General features: G+C 44.2%; 1 protein-coding gene across 1 annotated transcript in view; it reads left to right on the forward strand.

Moving 5' to 3' along the window:
* The window catches only part of LOC308301206 (MAM domain-containing glycosylphosphatidylinositol anchor protein 2), a gene marked incomplete at both ends in the record, with an annotated part of 355,705 nt that overhangs the window by 279,018 nt on the left and 49,259 nt on the right, over window positions 1–27,428 (forward strand). Inside the window, 2 exons of the mRNA XM_080745102.1 lie at window positions 1,491–1,668; window positions 26,023–26,043. Of these exons, the coding sequence (XP_080601228.1) occupies window positions 1,491–1,668; window positions 26,023–26,043 (199 nt within the window). The remainder of the gene's footprint in view (window positions 1–1,490; window positions 1,669–26,022; window positions 26,044–27,428) is intronic.

The following is a 27,428-nucleotide window of genomic DNA, read 5'->3' on the forward strand; positions in this document are numbered from 1 at the left end:
TGCTAACCTGGTGAATGCTAACGCAAAGCCTAAACCCTAACCCTAAACCTAACCCTTGACTACTGGGAGCTGGAAACAAAGCCTAAACCCTAACCCTAAACCCTAAACCCTAACCCTAAACCTAACCCTTGACTACTGGGAGCTGGAAACAAAGCCTAAACCCTAACCCTAAACCTAACCCTTGACTACTGGGAGCTGGAAACAAAGCCTAAACCCTAACCCTAAACCCTAAACCCTAACCCTAAACCTAACCCTTGACTACTGGGAGCTGGAAACAACGGAACATGGACATACTGAGACGGCTCGGTTGGATCCCGGGCTCCTCAGAGTTGGTGTGGAAGTGATCTTTAACACTTTGGATGCCATCTAACTCACATCTAACATCTAACATCTAACACACATCACATCTAACATCACACATCACATCTAACATCTAACACTCCCTCAGAGTTGGTGTGGAAGTGATCTTTAACACTTTGGATGCCATCTAACTCATATTATTTGGATATTCAGCGCCACTTACGCCATTACATCGTAAGTGAATTCACCATTCACTTACGCTTTATTTTGAAGAGCCCAAAAGAGCCACGGAAACCACATGCGTGTGCATGTTGTGTAATCTTACTTTTTTTTTTAAATGGAGTTTGGTTTGTTTACTTTCAGTCGCGAAACTAAAATCCTAACCGCTGCCGACCATCACGGCTCAGTGTAGCGGTGAAAAAGAGCGGATCTCAACGTTATTTTCACCTTATTCAGAGATACAGCCATTTTTTATGTTACAGCGTAGAATCAGAGACAGAGACAGAGACTGAGAGAGAGACAGTATCATACAGTATCATACAGTATCATACAGTATCATACAGTATAACAGCGGCTAAATGGGATGATGTTTGAGACATGACTGAGTGAATAACAGCCTACTGTACCTGCTGGGTTGGTGACGCATGAACGATGCTCCACGGTGTTTCCTGTTGCGTAGGGGAACCATTTAACAGTTATGATGTCTGGTGGGTGTGGCTTATATGTTGATAGATTGGCCGCCCTACTGTATACTGAATGTCCAAAATGGTTAAAGGGAAACTAAGACTATTTTTAATATATATGTATATACATTTTTAGCAGTCATTTCCCTTTAATGGAATGTGTTTGTAAACAAACAGACTTGCCTAGTTCCCCATTAACCTTTCAGGATTCATATTGATGAAAGCTACTCTTGATCCTTTTAGTGACGCTGTAGTATGGATCAAGTAGGGGGTTAAACTTCAAATGCTTATTTTTCTTATGCTTGCTGTCTGCCCGACAGCAAGCATAAGCATTTTATGAGAATTCTGAGAATTTGTCTGATGAAAAACGAATGTGTTTGTTTATGCAGGACGAAAGACAGTAAAAGAATATGGACAGTGGAAAGCCATTGGTTTCTACAATGTCCTTGGTCTGAAAACATTGAAGACCCCTGGACTAAATTGTCTGTTTTCTTTCCTTCTCTCCAGACGGGTCTGCAGCGCTGGTGGGAGCAGGAGATCCCTGTGGAGGCCAACCTCAACAAGGGTGAACTCATCACCCACAACCTGACGGAGCTCATCAAGCCAGAGTCCTACGAGGTTCGCCTCACACCCATCACACGCTTCGGAGAGGGAGACTCCACCATCCGCATCGTCACCTACAGCGGTGAGTGGACGCAGCGGCCTTCACAACCTCACATTCAAGGGTCATCAATACGTCCATACATGGACAAAGACTTGTCGTTGTCTGTGACAGCTACTGTAGAAGACTTAGCTTTTACATAACATACGTACAGAGTGAAAGGTCAAGTTTATTAAGTATTGACGGTTCAAGTGGTTAAATATCTGAAAACACAAATTGACATGAATCCAAAATAGACTGATGATTGTGCTGTCAAACAATGATATGGAATCTATGAACAGGTTGTGGGGGTCCCTGCTTCATCTCTCTCTCAACTAAGGGGTCCCTGCTTCATCTCTCTCTCAACTAAGGGGTCCTTGGCCTGAAAACATTGAAGACCCCTGTACTACAGCATCACACGACAGCATCAAAAGTAGCAAATCCTCAAGCTCGAAACTCAGCTCGAAAAACACAGCAGTGCCAAGCGGTGCGTTTTGAGCTTGTAGATCTGCTACTTGCTAGTTTTTCTTTTCTTACTTTGAATCCTGAAAAGTAACAGTTTTGGACCACCGACAGGAACAGAGTGATGCTTAGTGCCGTTGCTTGATAAATTGCCCAATTTTTTTTTTTTTTTAATTTTAATTAATTATTTTACTATCGTAAAGTTTGCCCCGAATTCCACATACTCTTGGACTCTCTCAGACTCTCATTCAGTCGACCTCAGAAAACCTGAGCGTTGGTTCTCCACATTAAAACAAATTAAAAACCGTGCGAGTGTCACGGGCGGACAGGACAGACTGAGCGTTGGACGATGACCATGTCATCCATTTAAAGTGACTTATAGGCCAATTATTTGTTTACAAACATTGAGACTGAATGCACAGCTGACTGTATCATGTAATCAATTCCCAACAGATCCCCAAACCTGTTGTTTTGGGGAGCACTGGTTATTCAACCTCCTCCTATGTAATAGTGAGGTGCTCCCATGGGAGCGCCCTTATCGAGACATATATACTTCATTGCGCAACGGTGTTCCACGTCAAGAGTAGCTGATATACAAACTCACATCGCGTCACCAATGCAACCCTTCTGAGCTTGGAGGTCTGCGCCGCTGCGCGCGACACCGTCGCAGGACAGAGCATAAATTAGGCTTCATGGACTGCAGCTGGGCGAGCTGTAGACGCTCTGGTGATCCAGTGGATCGGGTGGGTGATCATGAGGAGCGCTCCCTCTGTTCTGATGACGGTGAATGGAGGTGGGGCTTGAAGGACAACTGTTTTGAATCGCTATTGTTGTTTACAATCAACAGAAACTAAGGATTATATATTTCAAGAGTGAGAATTTACAGTAAAAATCCTAAGCATTCTTCCTCCACACTGGGGGATATTTTTCACAATAATAACATATGTACATGTTCTAGACATTCTAATGATCACCAAAAAAAATAGTACAGGCATTTTAGTTATGTTTTTGTGAGGAATAGCTTCCATGAAAAAGTGAGATGTTGTTCGTCAAAACTCTGGAATGTCAGCGGGTGTGGCGGGTGTGAATGTCAGCCCCTGTGGGGGGTATTTATATGCAAATATTGTGGCCAATGTCATTGTAATACTAAACAATAGAATCCAATGGTGATGTTTAGGTGGTAGGGGGAGCTAAAATAAAATGATTTAAACCTTTTTTTGGATAAAATACAAACGTTGTAATATTACAACAGTGGGCCTTAGAGGGTTAAACACGAGTGCCATCCATTGCATCCTATGAACGGTGGGGTTCATTTGGTGCCGACCGGCGTGCGCATACTGGTTTATATCAATGTGACGTGGACCATTAAGGCATCTATAGGTGAGGATGTTGAACACATTGTGGATGACTTGACGCAGTGCGAGGCTCATCAAGCAGCCTGGGTGAGACGCTGGGCTGCTCTACGAACCGAGACCACCGTACCAATTCACCTGTTAATTGACCTGTTAATTCACCTGTTAATTAACCTGTTAATTCACCTGTTAATTAACTGGAGGGCTTTGCTCCTTAGTGGAGGCAGGGACCAGGATGAGGGGTGCTGAACTCTGTGTGTGCGTGTGTGTGTGTGTGTGTGTGTGTGTGTGTGTGTGTGTGTGTGTGTGTGTGTGTGTGTGTGTGTGTGTGTGTGTGTGTGTGTGTGTGTGTGTGAGTGGAGCACAATTTGTGCCGTGCAAGTACACACACTGTAGTGTGTTATTTTGTTTCTCTTCTGTCCGTTGTAACTAATGAATCATTAAATATGACCTTTAATTAGAAATCCAAAACGGTCTCTAAATAGCGTTTATTCCTGTGTGACCTTTGAACCTCCTGCTGTGCTGTGGTCGTCTGTTCTGCCATGACTTCTCAAATGATTTGAATTCATGTGAATCGGCCACGTAACCACACAGCATCGTAACCACACAGCATCGTATGTGGTGTAACAGCATGGATTTCTACACAGAGAGGACAATTCTTTCAACATAAGATGCTGCATTCAAGTTCAGGAGAGTTTGGACAAGGCAATTCTCTTGAATGCTGCCTTCAGGTATGGCATGGAAAGGGGACATTTGCATTTCTTTCACCATAGTAAAAACTGCATTCATGATCTGGAGAGGGCACTTTTTACAGACGGATAAAAGGGCAGGGGCTCAAGCCCCCTTTGAGGTCTAGGTGTGCACGTGCCTGGTCTGCGAGTCATGCGCGTGTGCCGGGGTGTGTGCGCTGTGCTGTGCGCTGTGCGCGCGTGTCAGAAAGTGGCCATGGGATTATGGGATTTGAGACCTTTTGTGGCACTCTGTTCCCTACCGTTTCTTGTGACTCTGCCCATTACAAACTGTCTTTGAAGCCACAGTCTTTGAACAGTGACCCCAGAAGGGGGGGGGGGGGGGGGGGGGGGGGGGCATGTACACACTGGAATCCAGAACCAAGAGGGCTGTGTTTGTCCCTCGCAAGCTGAGAGATGTGTTCACAGCTCTATAGTGTGATGTTTCCAGACGGCAAAGCACTGGAGGAGGCTCTGCCGGATCTGAGGCCGAATAGGAAGTCATTATCAGCACGCAGTTCTGATTAACGCCCCAGTAGATGTTGCCATTTACCCCCGACTACAGAACATGTTTTACTCCATTCAAGTGAATGAGGTTCACTTGCGAGGCGTTGTGAGCTTGTAGATCTGCTATGTTTGGCTAAAGTTCTCAGAATATGGACACTAGGGTTCAAGTGGTTAATATAAAAAAGGTTTGGAGGACCCCCTGTAGTAACTCTGAGGACCCCCTAGGGGTCCCGGACCTCCTGTTGAAGACCCATGGGTCATGTCCCAGAGACTGTGTGGGTGTGCTGGGCCTGCAACGATTCACTCAACTGACGATACGATTCGAATCACAATGCCAGGTTCACGATACTATTTTTCAAACACAAAGTTATTTTACAGACAATATTATGCAACAATATTATACAACTTTTATGTTTTTACAACATCGTGTTTTCTCTTCTTCTCTCTTCATTACAAGTAGTAAGGGAAAGTTAGCCGAGTGCTGGACCAATCTGGGAACTAAATCATTATCAATAGCTTTCTTGTGTTCATATAGGTGTCTACTATCACCTCTGAACTTGTTTATGGCCAAGGAGTCATTTTTACTGATAATTAATGTTTGGAATGGATTCAGCAGCCCCCAAATACCCTAATTACACACCTCATACGCTCATATTGGCCATTTTCTCCCCTTTAATCCCAGGCCCTCGGGATAACCCCAACTTTGATTGGCTCCCACAAAGTTTCACAAGGGCGTTGTGATTGAGAAAGTTCAGAGGTGATAGTAGACACCTTTATGAACACATTTATACAGAGGTGATAGTAGACACCTTTATGAACACATTTGTGAAGAAAGATATTGGTAATGATTTAGTTCCCAGATTGGTCCAGCACTCGGCTAACTTTCCCTTACTAAAGGGCAGCTTGAAAGCTCTTTATTTTATCAATTCCCTCACAGCAATCCTGTATTTTCTTCTTTTTTAGTCTTGTCTCGATTGCACCCTCTGCTGTTTGCACCGCGACATAAAACATTGATTTAAATTGTCACTAGTTTGAATCGATTTGCGATAAATTGTTACATGCCTACAGTATATATACAGTATAGACACGGGTGACTGTCACACCTTTATTCCCTGTCCTACTCGTGGCGTACGTCAGGGACAAACAAACACACTTCAATCACATTAAAACCTCATGGCAGCCACCAGGCTGTGGCAAAACACACAACATTATGACACCCTGTCCCAGACTCCTCATTGGCTGTGTGCTGTGACAGACACCCTGTCCCAGACTCCTCATTGGCTGTGTGCTGTGACAGACACCCTGTCCCAGACTCCTCATTGGCTGTGTGCTGTGACAGACACCCTGTCCCAGACTCCTCATTGGCTGTGTGCTGTGACAGACACCCTGTCCCAGACTCCTCACTGGCTGTGTGCTGTGACAGACACCCTGTCCCAGACTCCTCATTGGCTGTGTGCTGTGACAGACACTCTGTCCCAGACTCCTCATTGGCTGTGTGCTGTGACAGACACCCTGTCCCAGACACCTCATTGGCTGTGTGCTGGGCTCATTTACTTTTACTCAAGTACATTCTGAATACTGGACTTTTACCTGTAACAGTGTGAGTATTTCTACATTGGTGGTATTGATACTTTTACTTACAGTACGTAAAACATTGGAGTACTTTTTCCTGGCTGTATTATATTGTTGTTGTCGGGTGGAAACCTTGTATGTCCCAAACCGTTCGTTTTGTATTCATCATTTTAAAAGCAATTTAAAATAGTGAAAATAGCCGATCTACAAGCACACAGCGCCTCGATCTGCTATTTTCACTAGTTTTGTGCGACCGTCTTGCATGATGAAAAAACGTAGGCTACACATTTGAAACTTGGAGATACAAGGTTTCTGACAGTTACGATATACAGTGTCTCATACTATAATTGCGTGGCGTTTGTCTCCGACGGCGGTGGTTTTATATCATTATTATTATCATGTCTCCGGCGGCGGTGGTTTTATATCATTAGTATTATCATGTTATTATCATTAGTATTATCATGTCTCCGGCGGCGGTGGTGGTTTTATATCATTAGTATTATCATGTTATTATCATTAGTATTATCATGTCTCCGGCGGCGGTGGTGGTTTTATATCATTAGTATTATCATGTTATTATCATTAGTATTATCATGTCTCCGGCGGCGGTGGTTTTATATCATTAGTATTATCATGTTATTATCATTAGTATTATCATGTCTCCGGCGGCGGTGGTTTTATATCATTAGTATTATCATGTTATTATCATTAGTATTATCATGTCTCCGGCGGCGGTGGTTTTATATCATTAGTATTATCATGTTATTATCATTAGTATTATCATGTCTCCGGCGGCGGTGGTTTTATATCATTAGTATTATCATGTTATTATCATTAGTATTATCATGTCTCCGACGGCGGTGGTTTTATATCATTAGTATTATCATGTTATTATCATTAGTATTATCATGTCTCCGGCGGCGGTGGTTTTATATCATTAGTATTATCATGTTATTATCATTAGTATTATCATGTCTCCGGCGGCGGTGGTATTATATCATTAGTATTATCATGTTATTATCATTATTATTATCATGTCTCCGGCGGCGGTGGTGGTATTATATCATTAGTATTATGGTGTTATTATCATTAGTATTATCATGTTATTATCATTAGTATTATCATGTCTCCGGCGGCGGTGGTTTTATATCATTAGTATTATGGTGTCAGATTCCAGGCCTGACACTGGAGCGTCGTCTCTGAGTGGAGTTCTGTTGGTGAATCAATGGAGCGTCGCTAAGCAGGACCAAAGGACTGTTGGTTCCTCCGTCGTATCGTTTCATCAGGCTGATTAGAACGCCGTACTGCAGCCTGATGGGTGCCACACGTTTAACATGTGCAGGGGCAAACTCTGGGCCCTGGGTACTTTAACCATTGAGTGCCACTCGGTGCCGCGCTGCGAGCTTGTAGATCTGCTATTTTTTGAAAAATCTTGAACATTTGTGCAAGTCTTTGAATGTTTCAATGTTTTAAAAAAAAAAAAACTATGTTTCTATGTCAGTGGTGCTCAAACATTTTCATGTGAAGGACAACATACATATGTTCAACATGGTCACAAGTTAGAAAAAGCTCCACCGGCTGTCTGTCTGTCTGTCTGTCAGTCAGTCAGTCAGTCGGTCAGTCTGTCCGTCACGTCACATCACATCACACATTTGCCCTACTCTTATCTCCGCCACCGTTGGCCCTATCCATGCCAAACTTTGCACACCCTCCTTGGATGGCAAATCACAACCTCCACCCCTCATTTCTCACATGGCCCCTCCTCTAGCGCCACCATCAGGACAGCAAAACACATTTTTGGACACTGCTCCTGCAGATTTGGGCCTAAACTCACGCAAAGCGGTACACAGTACTCTAAAGTCATGTCATCAACATGCATCTTTCACATTTAGCGCCACCATCAGGCCATTTTTTGCAAAACACATTTTTGGACACTGCTCCTACAGATTTTGCCCTAAAATCACACAAAGCGGTACACAGTATCTCTAAAGTCATGTCATCAACATGGATCTGTCCCATTTCCCATATTAATTAATTTTAAATGAAGAAATAGTGAAATCACATACAGTACACAAACACACACACACGAACGCTCGCTTGCATGCACGGCACGCACACTCATTCACTGACCAATGCAACTACAGTTTTAGTTTACTTTATTGACACACATAAAACATTTGGTCCAAAATATAATGGAGAATCCATTCATAAAAACGTTATAATGTGTGATGAAGGCCTGGCATGGTTTGGTTGGTTGGTTCCTCTTCACTGCTGAAGATGTGATAGGAATGTGTGGGGAGGGTTAGGGTTAGGGTTAGCTAACCCTAACCCTTCCTGACCAGACCAGCAGAATGCAGTAATTACTGTTCCTTCCTGACCAGACCAGCAGACTGCAGTAATTACTGTTCCTTCCTGACCAGACCAGCAGACTGCAGTAATTACTGTTCCTTCCTGACCAGACCAGCAGACTGCAGTAATTACTGTTCCTTCCTGTCCAGACCAGCAGACTGCAGTAATTACTGTTCCTTCCTGACCAGCAGACTGCAGTAATTACTGTTCCTTCCTGACCAGCAGACTGCAGTAATTACTGTTCCTTCCTGACCAGACTAGCAGACTGCAGTAATTACTGTTCCTTCCTGACCAGACCAGCAGACTGCAGTAATTACTGTTCCTTCCTGACCAGACCAGCAGACTGCAGTAATTACTGTTCCTTCCTGACCAGACCAGCAGACTGCAGTAATTACTGTTCCTTCCTGACCAGACCAGCAGACTGCAGTGATTACTGTTCCTTCCTGACCAGACCAGCAGACTGCAGGAATTACTGTTCCTTCCTGACCAGACCAGCAGACTGCAGTAATTACTGTTCCTTCCTGACCAGACCAGCAGACTGCATAATTACTGTTCCTTCCTGACCAGACCAGCAGAATGCAGTAATTACTGTTCCTTCCTGACCAGACCAGCAGACTGCATAATTACTGTTCCTTCCTGACCAGACCAGCAGAATGCAGTAATTACTGTTCCTTCCTGACCAGACCAGCAGACTGCAGTAATTACTGTTCCTTCCTGACCAGACCAGCAGACTGCAGTAATTACTGTTCCTTCCTGACCAGACCAGCAGACTGCAGTAATTACTGTTCCTTCCTGACCAGACCAGCAGAATGCAGTAATTACTGTTCCTTCCTGACCAGACCAGCAGACTGCAGTAATTACTGTTCTTCCTGACCAGACCAGCAGACTGCAGTAATTACTGTTCCTTCCTGACCAGACCAGCAGAATGCAGTAATTACTGTTCCTTCCTGACCAGACCAGCAGACTGCAGTAATTACTGTTCCTTCCTGACCAGACCAGCAGACTGCAGTAATTACTGTTCCTTCCTGACCAGACCAGCAGACTGCAGTAATTACTGTTCCTTCCTGACCAGACCAGCAGACTGCAGTAATTACTGTTCCTTCCTGACCAGACCAGCAGACTGCAGTAATTACCACTCCAGGGCTGATGCTCTGTTCTCCCATCCAGCGGCTCACTGCTGTCTGCCTGCTGGAAGAAGAAGAGTCGGATGTTTCACTTTAACTTCAGCAGTGGTGGAAAGTCACTACGTACATTTACTTAAAGATGGGGTGCCATGATCCCCCCAAAACATGATCATCAGGTATTATGATTCTACTAGGAGGAATTCCCAAAAAAGTGTACAGAAAGAGTTAAAACTGTGTTTTTATGTGGCCACACCCACCAGTTCATTAAGTATGCCTGGTTGTCATGGTGGGTGGTGACCCAGCTGAAGTTAGCCACACCCACAGTGTTGGGTGTATGGTAAAAGGGGAGGGGATGAGTTTATGATGTCATTAACTCAGTGTTTTTCAGTTGGGCCTTTTGACTGACAGGCTTTCAGCTTTCAGGAAGAAACCAACAATACACAGGGAAGACATATTTGCATATTATAACCACACCCTGTGGTCTGTTAGAGTAACGTTAACTCCATAGACACATACAAAACAGGAAAAAAAATAAACAGAAACAAAAACTATTGTACCACATCTTTAAGTGAGAGCACCTTTTTCCACCACTGCCAACACTGAACATGTCAGTACTTCTTCCAACCAACGCCTGATACTATTTCTGACATCTTTTCATTTCTTCCTGCTGGAAGCTACAGGGAGCTTCCACACAGTGTCTAGCAGAGTTCACTGCAGCTCCAAGTCATATCTGCTCCCATCGACACCTCTCCCATCACACGTTCCCTTCCCCCTGTGGAGGGAGCAGAGAGTCAGAGTGTTAATGGAGATGATCCAGGACTGTTTCTCTCACACGTCCAACGGGAGAGAAACATCGTCCTCGGGCCACACGGACCGCTGTCACGTGGTGGAAAGTGTTTCTTTGTTTCTTTCCTGAAGTGCAGTGTACCAAAAATAGCAAATGTGCAAGTCTTTGAATGTTTTATAATCAGTTTCAGTTTATTTTTATTTATAGTACAAAATCACCCCGAGGGGTCTCTGTGCACTTCACAACAGGGCAATACAACACACAATTTCAAAGAAAATAAAAAACTGTAAAATGTGAAAAACAACAACAAAAAACATTCAATTTTGAAAAACAACAAAAACAGGAAAAAAAGATCATATAGAATAGATCAACACAATGTTAAAAACCATGGGGTAGTAGGATATGGTCATGGCAATGTTCATAGATTATGGCAAACCGTAGTGCAGGCAAAAAAGATGGGTTTTTAACTTGGATTTAAACATGTCAAGGTAGTCAGCATCCCTGACAGCTTGAGGGAGAGCATTCCAGAGGTGGGGGGCACGGTGTGTAAATGCTCTGCCCCCGACGGTTATTTTATTGGGTGTTGTGACTGTGAGTTGACCAGCGTCCTGGGACCGTAGTGGTCTTCCTGGGATGTAAGGTTGTACTAAGTCCGACATATAGGATGGGGATTGTCCGTGTAGGGCTTTGAAGGTCAGGAGCAGGACCTTGAAGTCGGCTCTAGCCTGTATTGGTAGCCAGTGAAGTGCTATGAGTGTTGGTGTGATGTGATCGTATTTCCTTTTCCTGGTTAGTAGCGTTTTGAACTAGCCTGAGGCCATGTGTTGCTGTTAGTGGTAGTCCAGAGAAAAGTGCATTACAGTAATCTAATCTAGATGTGATGAATGCGTGGACCAGGGTTTCAGCGTCTGGGAGTGATAATATTGGGCGGATTCTAGCTAAGTTGCGTAGGTGGAAGAAGGCAGATTTTGTGATACTTTTTATGTGGTGTGTGAAGGATAATGACGGGTCAAATACTACTCCTAAGTTTCTGATAGTGGGTTTATGATTTATTGAGCAGCCATCCAGATTGAGAGTTAGGTTATTGTACAGGTGTGTGTGTTTGACTGGACCGACCAGCAGCATTTCTGATTTGGCTGAATTCAGGAGCAGGAAGCTGTTGTTCATCCATATTTTAACTTCATTGAGACAGTTTTCAAGGTTATATTATGGAGGCTGGATGAGTCGTTTACTGTGATGGGGATGTAGATTTGGGTATCGTCTGCGTAACAGTGATAGTTGATATTGAATTTCCTAAAAATGTCCCCTAGTGGTAGCATATATAAACTGAAAAGGAGTGGGCCAAGAACAGAGCCTTGTGGGACACCGTATTTTACATTGGAGTAATCGGATGTGGAATTGTTGAAAAATACACGCTGTGTTCTGTTGGTAAGGTAGGTAAGGAGCGAAACCAGGCAAGGACGGGACCCTTGATACCAACCAGATATTCTAATCTATGGATGAGGATGGAGTGATCGACCGTATCGAAAGCTGAGCTAAGGTCAAGGAGCAGCAGGAGGGATGTCTTCTCTGTGTCCATTGCCATTAGTAGGTCGTTTGAGACTTTAACCAGTGCTGTTTCTGTGGAGTGATGGGATCTGAAACCGAATGAAAAACCTATGTTTCTATGGTATGTCAGTGGTGCTCAAACTTTTTCAGACGGACCACGGACCCCCATCTCAAAATATTTAGTTCCAGGGTCCCAGGGACCCCCCAGAAGCAAAATTTGAGTTACAAATGTTCTCTTTAAAAATACATATATTCACAGATTAGCACACATTTTCGTGACAATAGCAGATCTACAAGCTTGCAGCAGGCGCTGTGAGCTTGTAGATCTGCTATATAAAATAAGTCCAGACCTAAACGCTCCTCCTCCATCACGCCACAGCGTCACACGTTTGAATCCTGAACGGTTTCTGGACGCGCGGCGAGGTTTCCAGGCGACAGGGAGGACGTCAGGAACAGCTTGGGATGCAAATGGAAACCAATGTTTGAACAAACTCAATCTCATAGTAATTTACCATGATTGTGTCGCACCCATAATTATGTTACACGCAGTAATTGTGATTCATCAAGAGGGGGGGGGGGGGGCAATTTGTCTTGGCATCCACAAACAGGCGTGGCGAGGGGGATTCAATGGATCCTGGTCCACTAGGGATGATATCATTATAATCTAAATATCCCCAACATACATGTCAGACATCAGTCATCTCCATATTTGGGAAAATATGGCCACATTTTGTCTGCTTCTTCTTTCGTGTATTGTTTTTTATTTTATTTAACTTAAACAACCAACCGTGACGTGAGTCACACTTGAAAATGAATTCCGTCCTTGTCCTTTGAATGCCCATGTATGGAGTTCCCTCCCTGATATTAAGCCCATATCTGGGAATGCCCATATATGGACATATCGTGTCCGTCTCAGTTGTTTTCACCCTAGGGTGTCTTACTGGTTTGTAGCTCTGCTGTTTTCGGTGAGTGACACAGTCAGGTGGTCAGGAGCGGGGGGGGCTCTTGAACACATTCTGTCTTCTCCATCTCTCTGTCTCTCTCGTGTGCAGGCAGGCAGACAGGCAGGCAGGCAGGCAGGCAGGCAGGCAGGCAGGCAGACAGGCGCACAAATGAACAGATTAATTTACAACCTCACAACACTTAGAACTGCTATTTTTTGGTACGCAACCAAGTCTAAATCAGGCATAAGTCCATGGACTACTGGTACTCTGTCTTCCCTTTCTGTTTCTCGCTCACGCACATACACCCGCACACATGCACAGGTACGTGCATGAGCGCGAACACAAATAGATAAAAAAATATATATATACGAGATGCGGACAGGGCCTGAATTGAAACGGGCAGCAGCCCACGTATCCACCGGTTTATACGCTATGAGACTCACAACAACATCACCTAATTATCCTCACTGCACCCTGGCCGACTGAAACTTCAAATAAAACCTTTCATTTGTTTACATCCAAACACACAGCGCACCGTTCGCTCCGCTCTTTAAGCAGCTGCAAGGAGGGAGAAGGAGAACGGTGGAAAACCCTGTTAAACAAGCGAGTCCCGTACGAGTTTACAAGCACACTGAGCCTTTAAACACGGGTTTTAAAGAGCCTCAGAGCAGGGCTGTGTGAAGACTATAAGCCTCAGTTTATACTTAGTCGCGTGTGTGGGCGGGTGTGGGCGGGTGTTGTGGTGTGGCAGCGCAGCCACCACACGTTGTATGGTTGCAGATCTGCTCTTTTTCGGTGAGAGATAACATCACACAACTATATTATATCTTCAAGGCTGAAACACTAGAAAACGTCATCAGACGCAATCAAGCGGCCGTTGCAGCCAAACCGGAGGCGCCAAGTTTGTACGTCAAAACCTGGAGGCGTCAATTCTGTTACGTCGAAAACCTGTTGACGCATCTTAGGTTGGTTCTATTTCGGACCGTTTACGCGTGGGCACAGACCAGCCGTAACGAGTTGTTTATGCGTGGGCACAGACCAGCCGTAGCGAGTTGGAGCGAGGCATTAAAGATGATTTCAAACTTGCGAGCCTCAAGGATGTATTTATTATCAGTGCTTCAGTAAACCACCTTAGAGATCTGCCCCCCCCCCCCTCACAATGTCACTTATTCTCAGTGGGGGAAATACTGCAATATAGAAATACTCAAGTAAAAGTAAAAGTATGAAAGTATTGGTATCAAATTTACTTAAAGCACCACAAGTAAAAGTACACAATGTTTGAAAATAGCAGATCTACAAGCTCACAACGCGTCGCATTGCTTGTAGATCAACTTGGAGGTGGGCTATTTTCAGTAATTGATATTGTAGTGCATTCATATAATGCTGACTTGGTAGTGGTGGTGGTTGTTATGGGATACTGCTCAGTGCAGGCCGGTTCCGGTTGTTGATTCTATGTTATGCTAGTGTGTACACCAGTACGTTACTGGGAGCTGTACCAGTTGGCTAGAATAAACTGAGTTTGATTGTACATTGTGACTCTTTCCATGCCATACCTGAAGGCAGCATTCAAGAGAATTGCATCTTGGGCCACATTGCCTTTTTTTTATACTTGCACGTTTATACTTGTGGTATCTGTAGAATGACCAGGCCTGGTCATTCTACAGATACCACTGTATGACATGGAAAAAGGTCATTTGCATTTCTTTCACCACAGTAAAAACTGCATTCATGGTCTGGAGAGGACACGTTTTACAGACGGATAAAAGGGTCTTTGATGTCTATGTGTGCACGTGCCTCTGCATGTCCTTAACCCTCATCCCTGACTTACACCTCCTCCCCCGGCGGGGCGGGGAGAGGAGAGGAGAGGAGAGTAGAGGAGAGGAGAGGAGAGGAGACCACAACACGCCACGTTCCATCGCACAGCCCTGCCCCGTTCCCTAACCGTTCCCTAACCCACCCAGACTCCTGTGAGTTCACTGTCCCACAAAAAAAGAGAGAGGGGAAAAAAAGGACAGCACAGCACAGCGGCTCCACAGAGGCCACTCTGGACACAGACTGGACGCTGACTTCATCTTGGCAGCTTTCCCTGCCTTTCTAGGTTCTCCGCTGCGCAGGGAAGGGCGATTTAGGGGCCGCTGCCAAGTGCATCACAGTGTGAAAGCCTTTGAGACCAACGCGTGCGTCCAAGATTCCCTGTCCACTGTGGTTTTTAGCGAACTTGTTCCTCATATTATTATTATTATTAAATTGTTTTTATTGAATTTTCGATTTTACAGATAAACACACATTCCAACAAATGTCACAGAACACAGTACAATAATACATAATTAATATAATAATAATACACTAAAAGAAAAGTACAATAATACAAACCTAAAAATACGATACAAAATAAAATTAAAATTACAAATGATTATGTACATAATTTGTCCACGAAATGTCACTTGTCATACAAAATGTTTGTCATGAAATTCACGTCCTATGCCTGAGCGTCCCCAGCCGGGAATTTAACCCTGAAAGATAAGATAAGTAAGATAAGATAAGATAAGATAAGATAAGATAAGAAAACAATAAAACACACAATGCATTAAAACCATATAAAATGCATCCCATGACATAACAGCAGTGTAGGGTGCCCTACACACTACAGGCGGTTGCCGTCGGTGCTGCCGCTAGGATCAGCGGTGGCCGCACCGCGGTGAGACACAAACACACTCGCTCAGTGAGTAAACGCCGCGCGGTATTTCACAAAGATGAACACAATCCATCTCTCACCGCCCGCGTACGCATGCACAAACGAGCACGCTCGCGGGGGATTTCACGGGACCGCGCCCGCTCTCCTTGCCGTCCCAAGACGTCGCTGCGCGGCTGAAAAAGCCGCCCGCCTCCCATTGAAAATGAATTGCTTGGAGGCGGTGACCGCGGCTAGTGTGGAACCCCCTTAACTCTTTGCCGTCCGACTCCTGTGAGTTCACTGTCCCACAAAAAAAGAGAGAAAGGAAAAAAAGGACAGCACAGCACAGCGGCTCCACAGAGGCCACTCTGGACACAGACTGGACGCTGACTTCATCTTGGCAGCTTTCCCTGCCTTTCTAGGTTCTCCGCTGCGCAGGGAAGGGCGATTTAGGGGCCGCTGCCAAGTGCATCACAGTGTGAAAGCCTTTGAGACCAACGCGTGCGTCCAAGATTCCCTGTCCACTGTGGTTTTTAGCGAACTTGTTCCTCATATTATTATTATTATTAAATTGTTTTTATTGAATTTTCGATTTTACAGATAAACACACATTCCAACAAATGTCACAGAACACAGTACAATAATACATAATTAATATAATAATAATACACTAAAAGAAAAGTACAATAATACAAACCTAAAAATACGATACAAAATAAAATTAAAATTACAAATGATTATGTACATAATTTGTCCACGAAATGTCACTTGTCATACAAAATGTTTGTCATGAAATTCACGTCCTATGCCTGAGCGTCCCCAGCCGGGAATTTAACCCTGAAAGATAAGATAAGTAAGATAAGATAAGATAAGATAAGATAAGATAAGAAAACAATAAAACACACAATGCATTAAAACCATATAAAATGCATCCCATGACATAACAGCAGTGTAGGGTGCCCTACACACTACAGGCGGTTGCCGTCGGTGCTGCCGCTAGGATCAGCGGTGGCCGCACCGCGGTGAGACACAAACACACTCGCTCAGTGAGTAAACGCCGCGCGGTATTTCACAAAGATGAACACAATCCATCTCTCACCGCCCGCGTACGCATGCACAAACGAGCACGCTCGCGGGGGATTTCACGGGACCGCGCCCGCTCTCCTTGCCGTCCCAAGACGTCGCTGCGCGGCTGAAAAAGCCGCCCGCCTCCCATTGAAAATGAATTGCTTGGAGGCGGTGACCGCGGCTAGTGTGGAACCCCCTTAACTCTTTGCCGTCCGAAATAGAATGGTTGTTGGTAGATTAGCCGTGAAATTTCTATTATTATATTATGATCTGAACCGCATTCATTTTACCAGACATCCAGCGCTATATCACGTGGTCTTCATCCCCCATTACCATTCCGCGATCCGGGTTGTTTTACTCACCCCAGTTCCCAGTGAAGTTCTCAATCTGCATTGGCTTAGAGTGGGAGATTCGGCTGACGCATCATGTCCCTGTGCGTTTCGCGTGCGCGATCCGTTCACGTAAATGTCCCCTCAAATAATCCACGCGTGACTCAAGAGTAGAACTGAAAAGTTTCGCTAGCATAGCCCCCAGCACGGCTGCAGTAGAAGCACTCGTGTACAGACATTAACCGAATGGGGGAAGGTGCCTTGGAGAAGGAAAGGGCCATGACATCACTTCTGCTTCATGTCAGACCAGCCATGAGCTATCGATGCACGAGTGGTGACTAGGGAAGGTTAGACGATCGCCGATTTTCGGATGAAAATACTTTATTTCGGTAAATACGGAAAGTACGGGAAAAGACGAGCGGCTGAGACCCCCCCCCACAGGAAGTCCGATATAGTACGGGCTCCCCGTGGCTTGGAAAGGGTTAACAGTGATCAAGAGCTGTGGGCGTTGGAACCATTTAAACATGTTCTAATTTAAAATCTCCACTGCAAGTCTTTCTAAGGTTTTTTGATAAACATATGTTTCTATGTCAGTGGTGCTGAAACCTTTTCATGTCAAGGACCCCCAAAATGATATGCATTTGGCCACGGACCCCCATCTCAAAAATATTTAGTTCCAGGGACCCCCCCCAGAAGCTAAATTTAAGTAACAAATGTTTGCTTGAAAAAATGCATGCACACATTTTCACGATTTTCAAAAATAGCAGATCTACAAGCTTGTATATCTGCTATTTTTCAATAAGTTTAAAATAATGAAGACCCCTCCACCTTGGGCCCTGGTAACGCAGCCTTTTCTACCGGCCGTTACAACAGCGGTGATGCCCTCGACTGTTATTTTTCTATTCTGAGTGAAAGAAAATACTATAGCGAAAAAGTTCATGACATACTCGGATTACATTTACTCTGATTACTTTTACGCTGAGGCTCCACAACAAGGTAAAATGGCGGGTTTCCATGGTAACCACTGATTAAATCTAGAATAATGTTGATCACCTGATCGATGTGTTTTAAATGCTTTTATGATTCTTTCACAAGTTTCTGTAATGTTTGCACCCCAGGGGGTTCATTTGGGACCCTCTCAGAGTTACATTAAACACTCTGGATTTTACTGTGTAAGCCTGTCACAATTATTACATAATATTCGAATCGTAATTATGTTTGCGTAATCGTCATATTCGTTTGAATTTCCATGTGGAAGAATTTGCATGCATTTGCAAACATTGAAAAAAAAAATAGCAGATCTACAAGCTTACAACACGTTGGTGACTTGTTGTAAGCTATTTCTGCTAATCTTTTTTTTTCTTAATAGCTTTTTTCAAGTAAAACATTATTATAAATGTCAGTAATTTCTTTGTATATTTAAGTTATTTGTCACATCTGCCCCAGGCACGTTGTGCTTATGAAGCAAATAAAAACAAAAACACATTGAAATTTCAATTGTGTAAAGTTAATGTTCAGTTCCAAAAACACAACAAAATTGTTAATCGTCAGCTTAAATGTGTAACTGTGACGGCCCGATGTCTGAGCTGAGGGGAAGGGTTAGGGTTAGGGTTAGGGTTAGGGTTAGGGTTAGGTGAGCTGAGGGGAAGGGTTAGGGTTAGGGTTAGGTGAGCTGAGGGGAAGGGTTAGGGTTAGGGTTAGGGTTAGGTGAGCTGAGGGGAAGGGTTAGGGTTAGGGTTAGGTGAGCTGAGGGGAAGGGTTAGGGTTAGGGTTAGGGTTAGGTGAGCTGAGGGGAAGGGTTAGGGTTAGGGTTAGGTGAGCTGAGGGGAAGGGTTAGGGTTAGGGTTAGGTGAGCTGAGGGGAAGGGTTAGGGTTAGGGTTAGGTGAGCTGAGGGGAAGGGTTAGGGTTAGGGTTAGGTGAGCTGAGGGGAAGGGTTAGGGTTAGGGTTAGGTGAGCTGAGGGGAAGACAGACAGGAAAACATAAACAATCTAGGAAGAAAAGGAGTGAAGCGGCAACATCCTTCTTAAAGTGACAGGGGCAGCTTAGAGAGGCAACGTGTACACCTCTGTATTACATCTCAGACTCTCAGAGGGATTGGGCGGTTGTGGGGGGGGGGGGGGGGGGTGACATCGCCCACCTCTCAGCCCACAGCTGGGGACAGCAGAAGCGCTTTGTGTATCTTCCCGGCCGAGCTGCCGCCCCCCCTAGTTTGATCTGGTAGATCTGGTTTGATCTGGTTTGATCTGGTAGATCTGGTTTGATCTGGTTTGATCTGGTAGATCTGGTTTGATCTGGTTTGATCTGGTAGATCTGGTTTGATCTGGTAGATGAAGCTTGTAGATCTGCTGGTTGATCTGGTAGATGAAGCTTGTAGATCTGCTGGTTGATCTGGTAGATGAAGCTTGTAGATCTGCTGGTTGATCTGGTAGATGAAGCTTGTAGATCTGCTGGTTGATCTGGTAGATGAAGCTTGTAGATCTGCTGGTTGATCTGGTAGATGAAGCTTGTAGATCTGCTGGTTGCGGTCCGTCTTAGAGGAAGCTGCGGGTGAAATAACAACATGTCACGCCATTACCGTAACGTCACTATCGGGGCCGAAACCTCTTATCTCCAGATTTGTTCTTTCTTTGTATTTTTCGTCAAATTAACACTCCTATACCTGATCATACGAGGCCTGTGCAGCGTCACACACAAAGCATCAAACGTATAGCAGATCCGCAAGCGTTCTCCAGCTTGGCGATCCAATACTTTTGCCGTTTTTGAATTGGATTCCTGAGGAGTTGTAGTTGCGTTCGACATCATATGAGGTTTCCACCTGACGGAGACGACAACCCAAGGTCTGGAGGAGAGAGAGAGAGAGAGAGAGAGAGAGAGAGAGAGAGAGAGAAAGAGAGAGAGAGAGAGAGAGAGAGAGAGAGAGAGAGAGAGAGAAGAGAGAGAGAGAGAGAGAGAGAGAGATAGATGGAGGAACAAAGACGTGAAAGAATCAAGCTTTTTATTGCAAAGTTCAGCATCCATGTCTCCAGGGCCTAACAGCTACTAGTTGTCACGTCTTCTCTCTCTCTCTCTCTCTCTCTCCCTCTCTCTGTCCTTCTCTCTGTCTCTCTCTCTCTCTCTCTCTCTCTCTCTCTCTCTCTCTCTCTCTCTCTCTCTCTCTCTCAAACTTAGTTTTTCATGTCAAGGACCCCCACAGTTTGAATCATTGTCACATCACATGATTATAGGTTTTTAAAGATTCATTTTTTGGGCTTTCATGCCTTTATTGATAGGACAGTAGACTGACAGGAAATGGGGGAGAGATGAGGAGTGACACGCGGCAAAGGTTGTCCGGATCGGGAATCGAACAGGCGTCGCTGCCCTCAGGCATCCATGCCTCAGTGGCAATGCCTAAGTGGTATGTGCCTGGACCAGTAGGCCAGCGGGCTCCCCATGATTCTAGGTTTTATAGGGATTGTTTTTGGGAGCAGGATTTTAAATGTCAGGTGGTTGTCATGAACAGTTACAATATGGTGGATCGAATACAGAGAAGAAAGGAAACACAGAACAAATAGCAGTGAAGACACATGAAGAAATAGCAGTCCAACATGCAGGTGAAGAAACACAGGCAGGTTGGAACTGGTGGAGTATCAGTGTCAGGGTGGATGTGTGATATGGGAGGGTATCAGCCAGAATGAAAGGGAAGGTGTTTCTATACACAGCGGTGAGACCAGCTACGTATGTTGTATGGTTTAGAGAGAGGAAAACGTGATTCCTTTTGCCCTGGATCTTTCTCCTTCGTTCATGTGCCTGATTGTTTGTGGAAAGCAGCTTTTTAGCAGTCTGTTTCCAGTAGCTTTGAGACTGCGTAGTCGTTTTCCATGCAGCAACATCTTAAACAGACTGTGGTTGGGATGGTGAGGATCTCCGATGATTCCACAAGCTTTGCTGACAGCGTTCGTCGTGCAGCGCGGCTCTTACTGATCTAACAAGGATTTTAGCTTGAAGATCAGTTATTTCCACATAAATTGAGCTTCATTGCGTTATCGTTGTTGGGTTAGGGTTATCGTTGTTGTCAGGCAGAAACCTGTCATCTCCATAGTTTAATTTCATACATCGATGCCTTTACCTGATCAAACTACAGCGTCACGATAAAGTAGTACCTCTGAGCATGTCGATCTGAACCCCAAAAAGTAAACAGTTCTGCACATATGAGGTTTACACCCGACAGACGATTATGTAACTAAAACTACATTTAATTAAGTACTGTACTTAAGTACAGGGGCGCTGGAAGTGGGGTGCTGAGGGAGCTGCAGCTCCCCTGGTGGTGGTGAGGGGAAAAAAATAAAAAATAAAAATAAAAAACTTTTTTATTTTTTTATTTTTTTTATAAGCCTATATATACACACACACAGAGCTATATTAAAACAATAATGTATTTGACTTTGGGGAATAAAATATGTTGAAAAAAGGTATTTGATTATCACATGGTGACCTAATCACATAGTCACCTTGCCACTTCTGGTCAGAAGGGAAGTCAAATTTAAATCCCGCTTTGATGGCACACCAAAGTCTATTTATTTGAGAACTAGAAACTGTCTATAGGCTCATTGTTGCAAAACTAACACTGTTGTATATGGGGAATAAAAAACAGTGGAAAACTGTTACAAAAATAATACCCGATTTTGTAGTGTGTGTGTGAGTGACTGTGTGTGTGCATGCGTGCTGTGTGTTGCACTGTGTGCTAAAATAACTAGTAACTATATAGCTCCTTGTTACACCGTTGTGCGGGGAATAAGCACCCAAAACCGTAATAAAAATAACCCAAAACCAGATAAAAAACGTGAATTTTTTACGCATGAACTCCTCCAGGCTCAGCTCCCCTTGGGATTTGGGAGTTCCAGCGCCCCTGCTTAAGTACAATTATTTCTAATACTTTTACTTCTACTCCACTACATCTCAGATCCAAATATTGTACTTTTACTCCACTACATTTATTTGAAAACTTGAGTTACTTTGCAGATATAAATTATAATATTATAAAACATACATTAACCACTTGTAGCCATATTTTATTCGTAGGAATTTTGAAAATAGCCGATCTACAAGCTCACAACGTGTCGCGACGCATTGTGAGTTTGTAGATCTGCTATTTTCAAACATTTTGTACTTTTACATTTTGATGCCAATACTTTTGTACTTTTACTACAAAGTACATTTTGAATTCCGGACTTTTACTTGTAAGGGTGCCCTCACACCAAAATACCTATGAGAGTGGAATCCGCGTTCCGCCAATGCATTTCAATGAGAAGGGAGCGTTTTTTGCAGAAATCCTCTGCTGGCATGAAACCGCTTCATTCTCATTGAAATGCATTGGCGGAACGCGGATTCCACTCTCATAGGTATTTTGGTGTGAGGGCACCCTAACAGAGTATTTCTACATTGCAGTATTGATACTTTTACTTAAAGGGGGCCTGTCACTTAAAGGGTTACTGTCACTTTAAGAATCATCTTAAAAGGTAATCAAATGAATTGTCTGTATAGCCTGACTGTATGACTACTTACTGTACTGGTCAGCTGTTGTTGGGGGGCGAGGGGCAGATTACACTGTGACATGAGCTTCAGACTGTCTTCAGACTGTCTCTTTCTCTCTCAAAGCAAAATGTTCCACATCAACAAACAACTCCTCCAGTAGTCCCCTCTCTCTCTCTCTCTCTCTCTCTCTCTCTCTCTCTCTCTCTCTCTCTCTCTCTCTCTCTCTCTCTTCTCTTCGTACACACTCCCCCCCCCCCCCCCTCCCCCTCTTCTGAACAAGATCTCCCCTTTGTAGCAAATGATTTGTTATTACTGGATTTAATTGAAGCAGATTGAAATCAATAGCCTTCCTCCAACGGGGCGGACGGACCGTTCATAAATCAAACGGAGGCCTGGCTAACATACTTTTTTTTCTCCCCGGCGGTTTAAAGAATGACGTACGGTAAACGGGTGGACGGGGATCGATCATCATCATGCAGGTCCCATGCATCTTGTTGGCAGGTTAAATTGTATTTACTCCTTCCACAGTGAAGTGCTGCTAATCGGCTCTGCATTGAAACAAACGGCACGTCTTTGACGCTGTGACCTTTTCTATCGTTCTGCTGTGAGCTGCAGTACGTCTCCTTTTAAAGAGTCAATGAGGAGCAAAGCATTGACCATGGATGAACTCTGTGGACAGAATGGAGAATGAGAGACTTAACTGCTTTTAATCATGGAATTGGGAGTCTTTTTGACCAGACGTTCCTCTGTTGAACATGGATATGAGCAGGGGTGTCACACCAAACTCTGGACCCTGGGTGCAAGGATTCACTCACATTTTGTGCTTTAACTATTGAAAAATAGCAGATCTACAAGCTCACAGCGCGGCGCAGAGTGCCGCGCTTCTACATCAGTGGACTAAAATGTTGAGCTTCTCTCTTGGAGTAACGAGGGATAGGATCAGGAACGAGTACATCAGAGGGACAGCGCAAAATGATATGTATTTGGCCACGGACCCCCATCCTAAAATATTTAGTTTCAGGGACCCCCCAGAAGCAACATTTGAGTTACAGATGTTCACTTAAAAAATACATATTTTCAAAGATTTGCACACATTTTCACAACATTTAAAAAAATAGCAGATCTACAAGCTCGCAGCGCAGCACTCAGTACCGCACTGTGAGCTTGTAGATCTTCATGTTTTAGAATTGAAATCGTGAAAAGTAACAGTTTACCCTGTAGCTGTAGCACTGTAGCTCAGTTACTGTAGCTCAGACCTAACATGAGTTACTGTAGCTCAGTTACTGTAGCTCAGTTACTGTAGCTCAGACCCATGAGTTACGAGGCTTCTAAATCGAGTTGAAAAACACAGCTCTCTAAATGGAAGTCACCTTGAGGAGGAGGGGCTTCACCTTGAGGAGGAGGGGCTTCAGCAAGGACAATAAATTACAATAATGATAAGCAGTTGTGCAGTAAGCTTATTAATGTGGGCCCCGACCCCCCCTCTTCTAATCCCACTCCTTTTTACATTTGATAACGGAGAGAGAGAGAGAGAGAGAGAGAGAGAGAGAGAGAGAGAGAGAGAGAGAGAGATAGAGAGAGAGAGATAAGAACTCGGGGCTTTCAAAAATCCTTCACGTCATTTACCATGTCTACCATTAGGCACGTGCACACATAGACATCAAAGGAGGCTTGAGCCCCTGCCCTTTTATCTGTCTGTAAAAAAGTGTCCTCTCCAGACCATGAATGCAGTTTTTACTATGGTGAAAGAAATGCAAATGTCCCCTCTTTCCATGCCATACCTGAACCTGAAGGCAGCATTCAAGAGAATTGCCTTGTCCAAACTCTCCTGAACTTGAATGCAGCATCTTATGTTGAAAGAATTGCCCTCTCTGTGTAGAAATCCATGCGTCATGTTGCCTTTTTTATGCTTAGTTCAGTGTGGTATCAAGTACTGAAAATAGCCGACCTCCAAGCCGACCTGGGAGCTTTGAGGTCGGCTATTTTCAATATCTTCACCAAAAGGCCCTTTTTAGTTTTCTGTCTGTCTGTCTGTCTATCTGTCTGTCTGTCTGTCTGTCTGTCTGTCTGTCTGTCTGTCTGTCTGTCTGTCTGTCTGTCTGTCTGTGTGCTACTGGGATAGTTTCCTCCCACACCATGCATGCAGCAGTGGAAGAAGTGCTGAGATGTTTGTACTCATTTTCAACCTGGTCTTGCTGTCAGGCTGAAAGCTCTCGTTGAGGCCCTGCTTGATCAGCAGCTTCACACAAACACATCACATGATCACAAGCTCCTCACAGGGCCACCAGTTCACAGCTTAGAGATTGGCTATTCTTGTGTTTGATGCTACAGATGTAAACTTTTAGTTTTTATCTTTGGTAGCCTTGGGCACAAGTTGGTTGTGAGGGGCCTTCAAAAGGCCGTCCTCCAAAAGGAGGGCCAACAGTTATCAAGGTACTGCTCTGTATAACAGTGATGGCTGAGTGGTTAGTGTCCATACCTCTGTATCAGCTGGTATAGGAAGCTGCTCCATTTGGAGGAGGCGTTGTTCCCTTTACCCATGATTGTTGTCTGCTGTGTTTGACATGTATGTTAACAGTACTGTATGTAACAATGTTCTGTATGTCATGTGTTTGACATGTTTGATTGATGGAAGACTTTATTAGAAGTTTGCATAGGAAAAAGTACAGTTTCATTACGGTACAGTTCACTGGTACAAGGTCAACTAAAAGGAGATCCTAGGAAAGCACTTGGCTTATTTACACAGGAAACCATTGAAGTATCTCATATAACATTGAATGACAGACGGATAGAACACAGTACTATTCAGTAGGAAAAAAAAGTAAATAAAATAAAATAAACAGTGCAAAAAATATATACAGTAGGTAAATACAAAGAAGGGTCAGGGGAGGCTGGGCTAGGTTTGTTATTGCCAGTTGTGAACGGCTGCTGCCTGTAAGTTGTTTTTTCAGGGCGATTTTAAAGGATGCTAGGGAACCACACTCCTTTAAGGCCTTCGGTAGGGCGTTCCACATTTTGGTGGTATAGCAGAAGAACGAGTTTGACCCTTTCTTTGAGGTGACTCTGGGTTGAACGTGATCTGTGGCGCTGCCTCTGCTGTAATTGTGGACGTCCTTAACGTTTATAAAGTATGTTGCCAGGTACATGGGTATCTTAGTATAAAGACTAAGATACAATACAATACTGTATGCCAACAGTGTTGTATGTAACAATGTTCTGCCCTACATGCACTTTGTAACAGGCTGTTTTCCTAATTATCCGACTGCACTGATATTGTTTATGTCCTTTGTACATTTGTGTAGGCCTACTTCTGCTCATGTGGACATAAATACATGTCATATGTGTGTCCGCTGCCTTTAATGAGTGTTTGTTCCATCAACACAATGACAGAACACTGCAGTATTTTTCACTAATTACTGCTCCTCTCTCTCTTTGTTTTCAGCTCCCATCAACCCTCATCTCAGTAAGTATTGTTTTATTCCTTTTCATTGGCTGCATGTCACATGACACCTGCATGATAAAAGTAATATTTCCCAAACAGTGGGCATGGGTTGCAAGTAAACATCCCTTTTTTGTTTGTGTTTCCTATGTTTTTATATATATTTTTACTAATAAAATAGTATTAATAATAATACTTTTTCTTTGCCAGGGACCCCCTTCTGAATAAGGTTTTGTGCCAGGGATAAATAGCAGCTGTGAGCTTGTAGATCTGTTTTTGAGCGGTGCAAACCGCGGTGTGTTGTTCAATCTGCCAGTTTAAAGTTTAGGAAAGATTTGTGCCGGTTTAAAGTTCAGGAAAGGTCCTTCCATCTTTCTGTCTGTCTGATCCCCTCTCCGTTCTGCCCTCTGTCTGTTTTGTTTGCCCAACCGCATATCCTGGAACTTTCTGGCGCAAATCGACCCCCACCCAAGATTCAAGACAGCGACCACGCTACATTAAACCCTGTAGTCTATGATTGCTGTTTCGAATCCTGGTTGGTGTTCGTTTTGAGCTGGTGTAAAGGTCAGGACACACGAAAACCTTATATAGTCTGAGCAGACCTCCAGACTGACATCATACACAACACAAAGAATATTGCCATGCATGCCTATCAACACTGATTCGCGCAGGCGCCCTTGCAGGAATTAGTTTGCACCGCTCACTTCGCACGGGTGCGATTTCTTTTTTAATAGCCAAGTGCCAACACCGTCATTGTCGGGCAGAAACCTTGTATCTCCAAGTTTCAAATTTGTAATTTTTTTCGCAAAGCAAAGCCCTGCTTCATCATACAAGGCCATCGCACTAAAGTAGTGAAAACAGCAGATCTACAAGCACACAACGCGAGGCGAGGTGTGTGTGTGTGTGTGTGTGTGTGTGTGTGTGTGTGTGTGTGTGTGTGTGTGTGTGTGTGTGTGTGTGTGTGTGTGTGTGTGTGTGTGTGTGTGTGTGTGTGTGTGTGTGTGTGTGTGTGTGTGTGTGTGTCTGTCGGTGAGCCGCACGACAAGCTCACACGTTCTAATGTTTGTTCCCACATCTGACATTACGAGATAAGCTCCACATTGGTGACGCCGACATGCGTGTCTCGTCGCGCGAAACGCGGAGTGCTCGTGTTATTCCCTCCACGTTGGTTTAGCAGTTTTTTTCTGTCCTTGTTTTTTTTTTCTTTTTTCTCACACACACAACATCTCCCGATAATAAAAACAATCATAATCACTAACATCATTAGTAAACCCAAACCCCCTGAAGGAAGAAAGCAACGCCATCTCGCCTGCGCGCCTTTCCCCTCTCCTCTCCTCTCCTCTCCTCTCCTCTCCTCTCCCCTCTCCTCTCCTCTCCTCTCCTCTCCTCTCCTCTCCTCCCCTCTCTCC

Source organism: Nannobrachium achirus, assembly GCF_963921795.1.
Source record: "Nannobrachium achirus genome assembly, chromosome: 16".
Taxonomy (NCBI): domain Eukaryota; kingdom Metazoa; phylum Chordata; class Actinopteri; order Myctophiformes; family Myctophidae; genus Nannobrachium; species Nannobrachium achirus.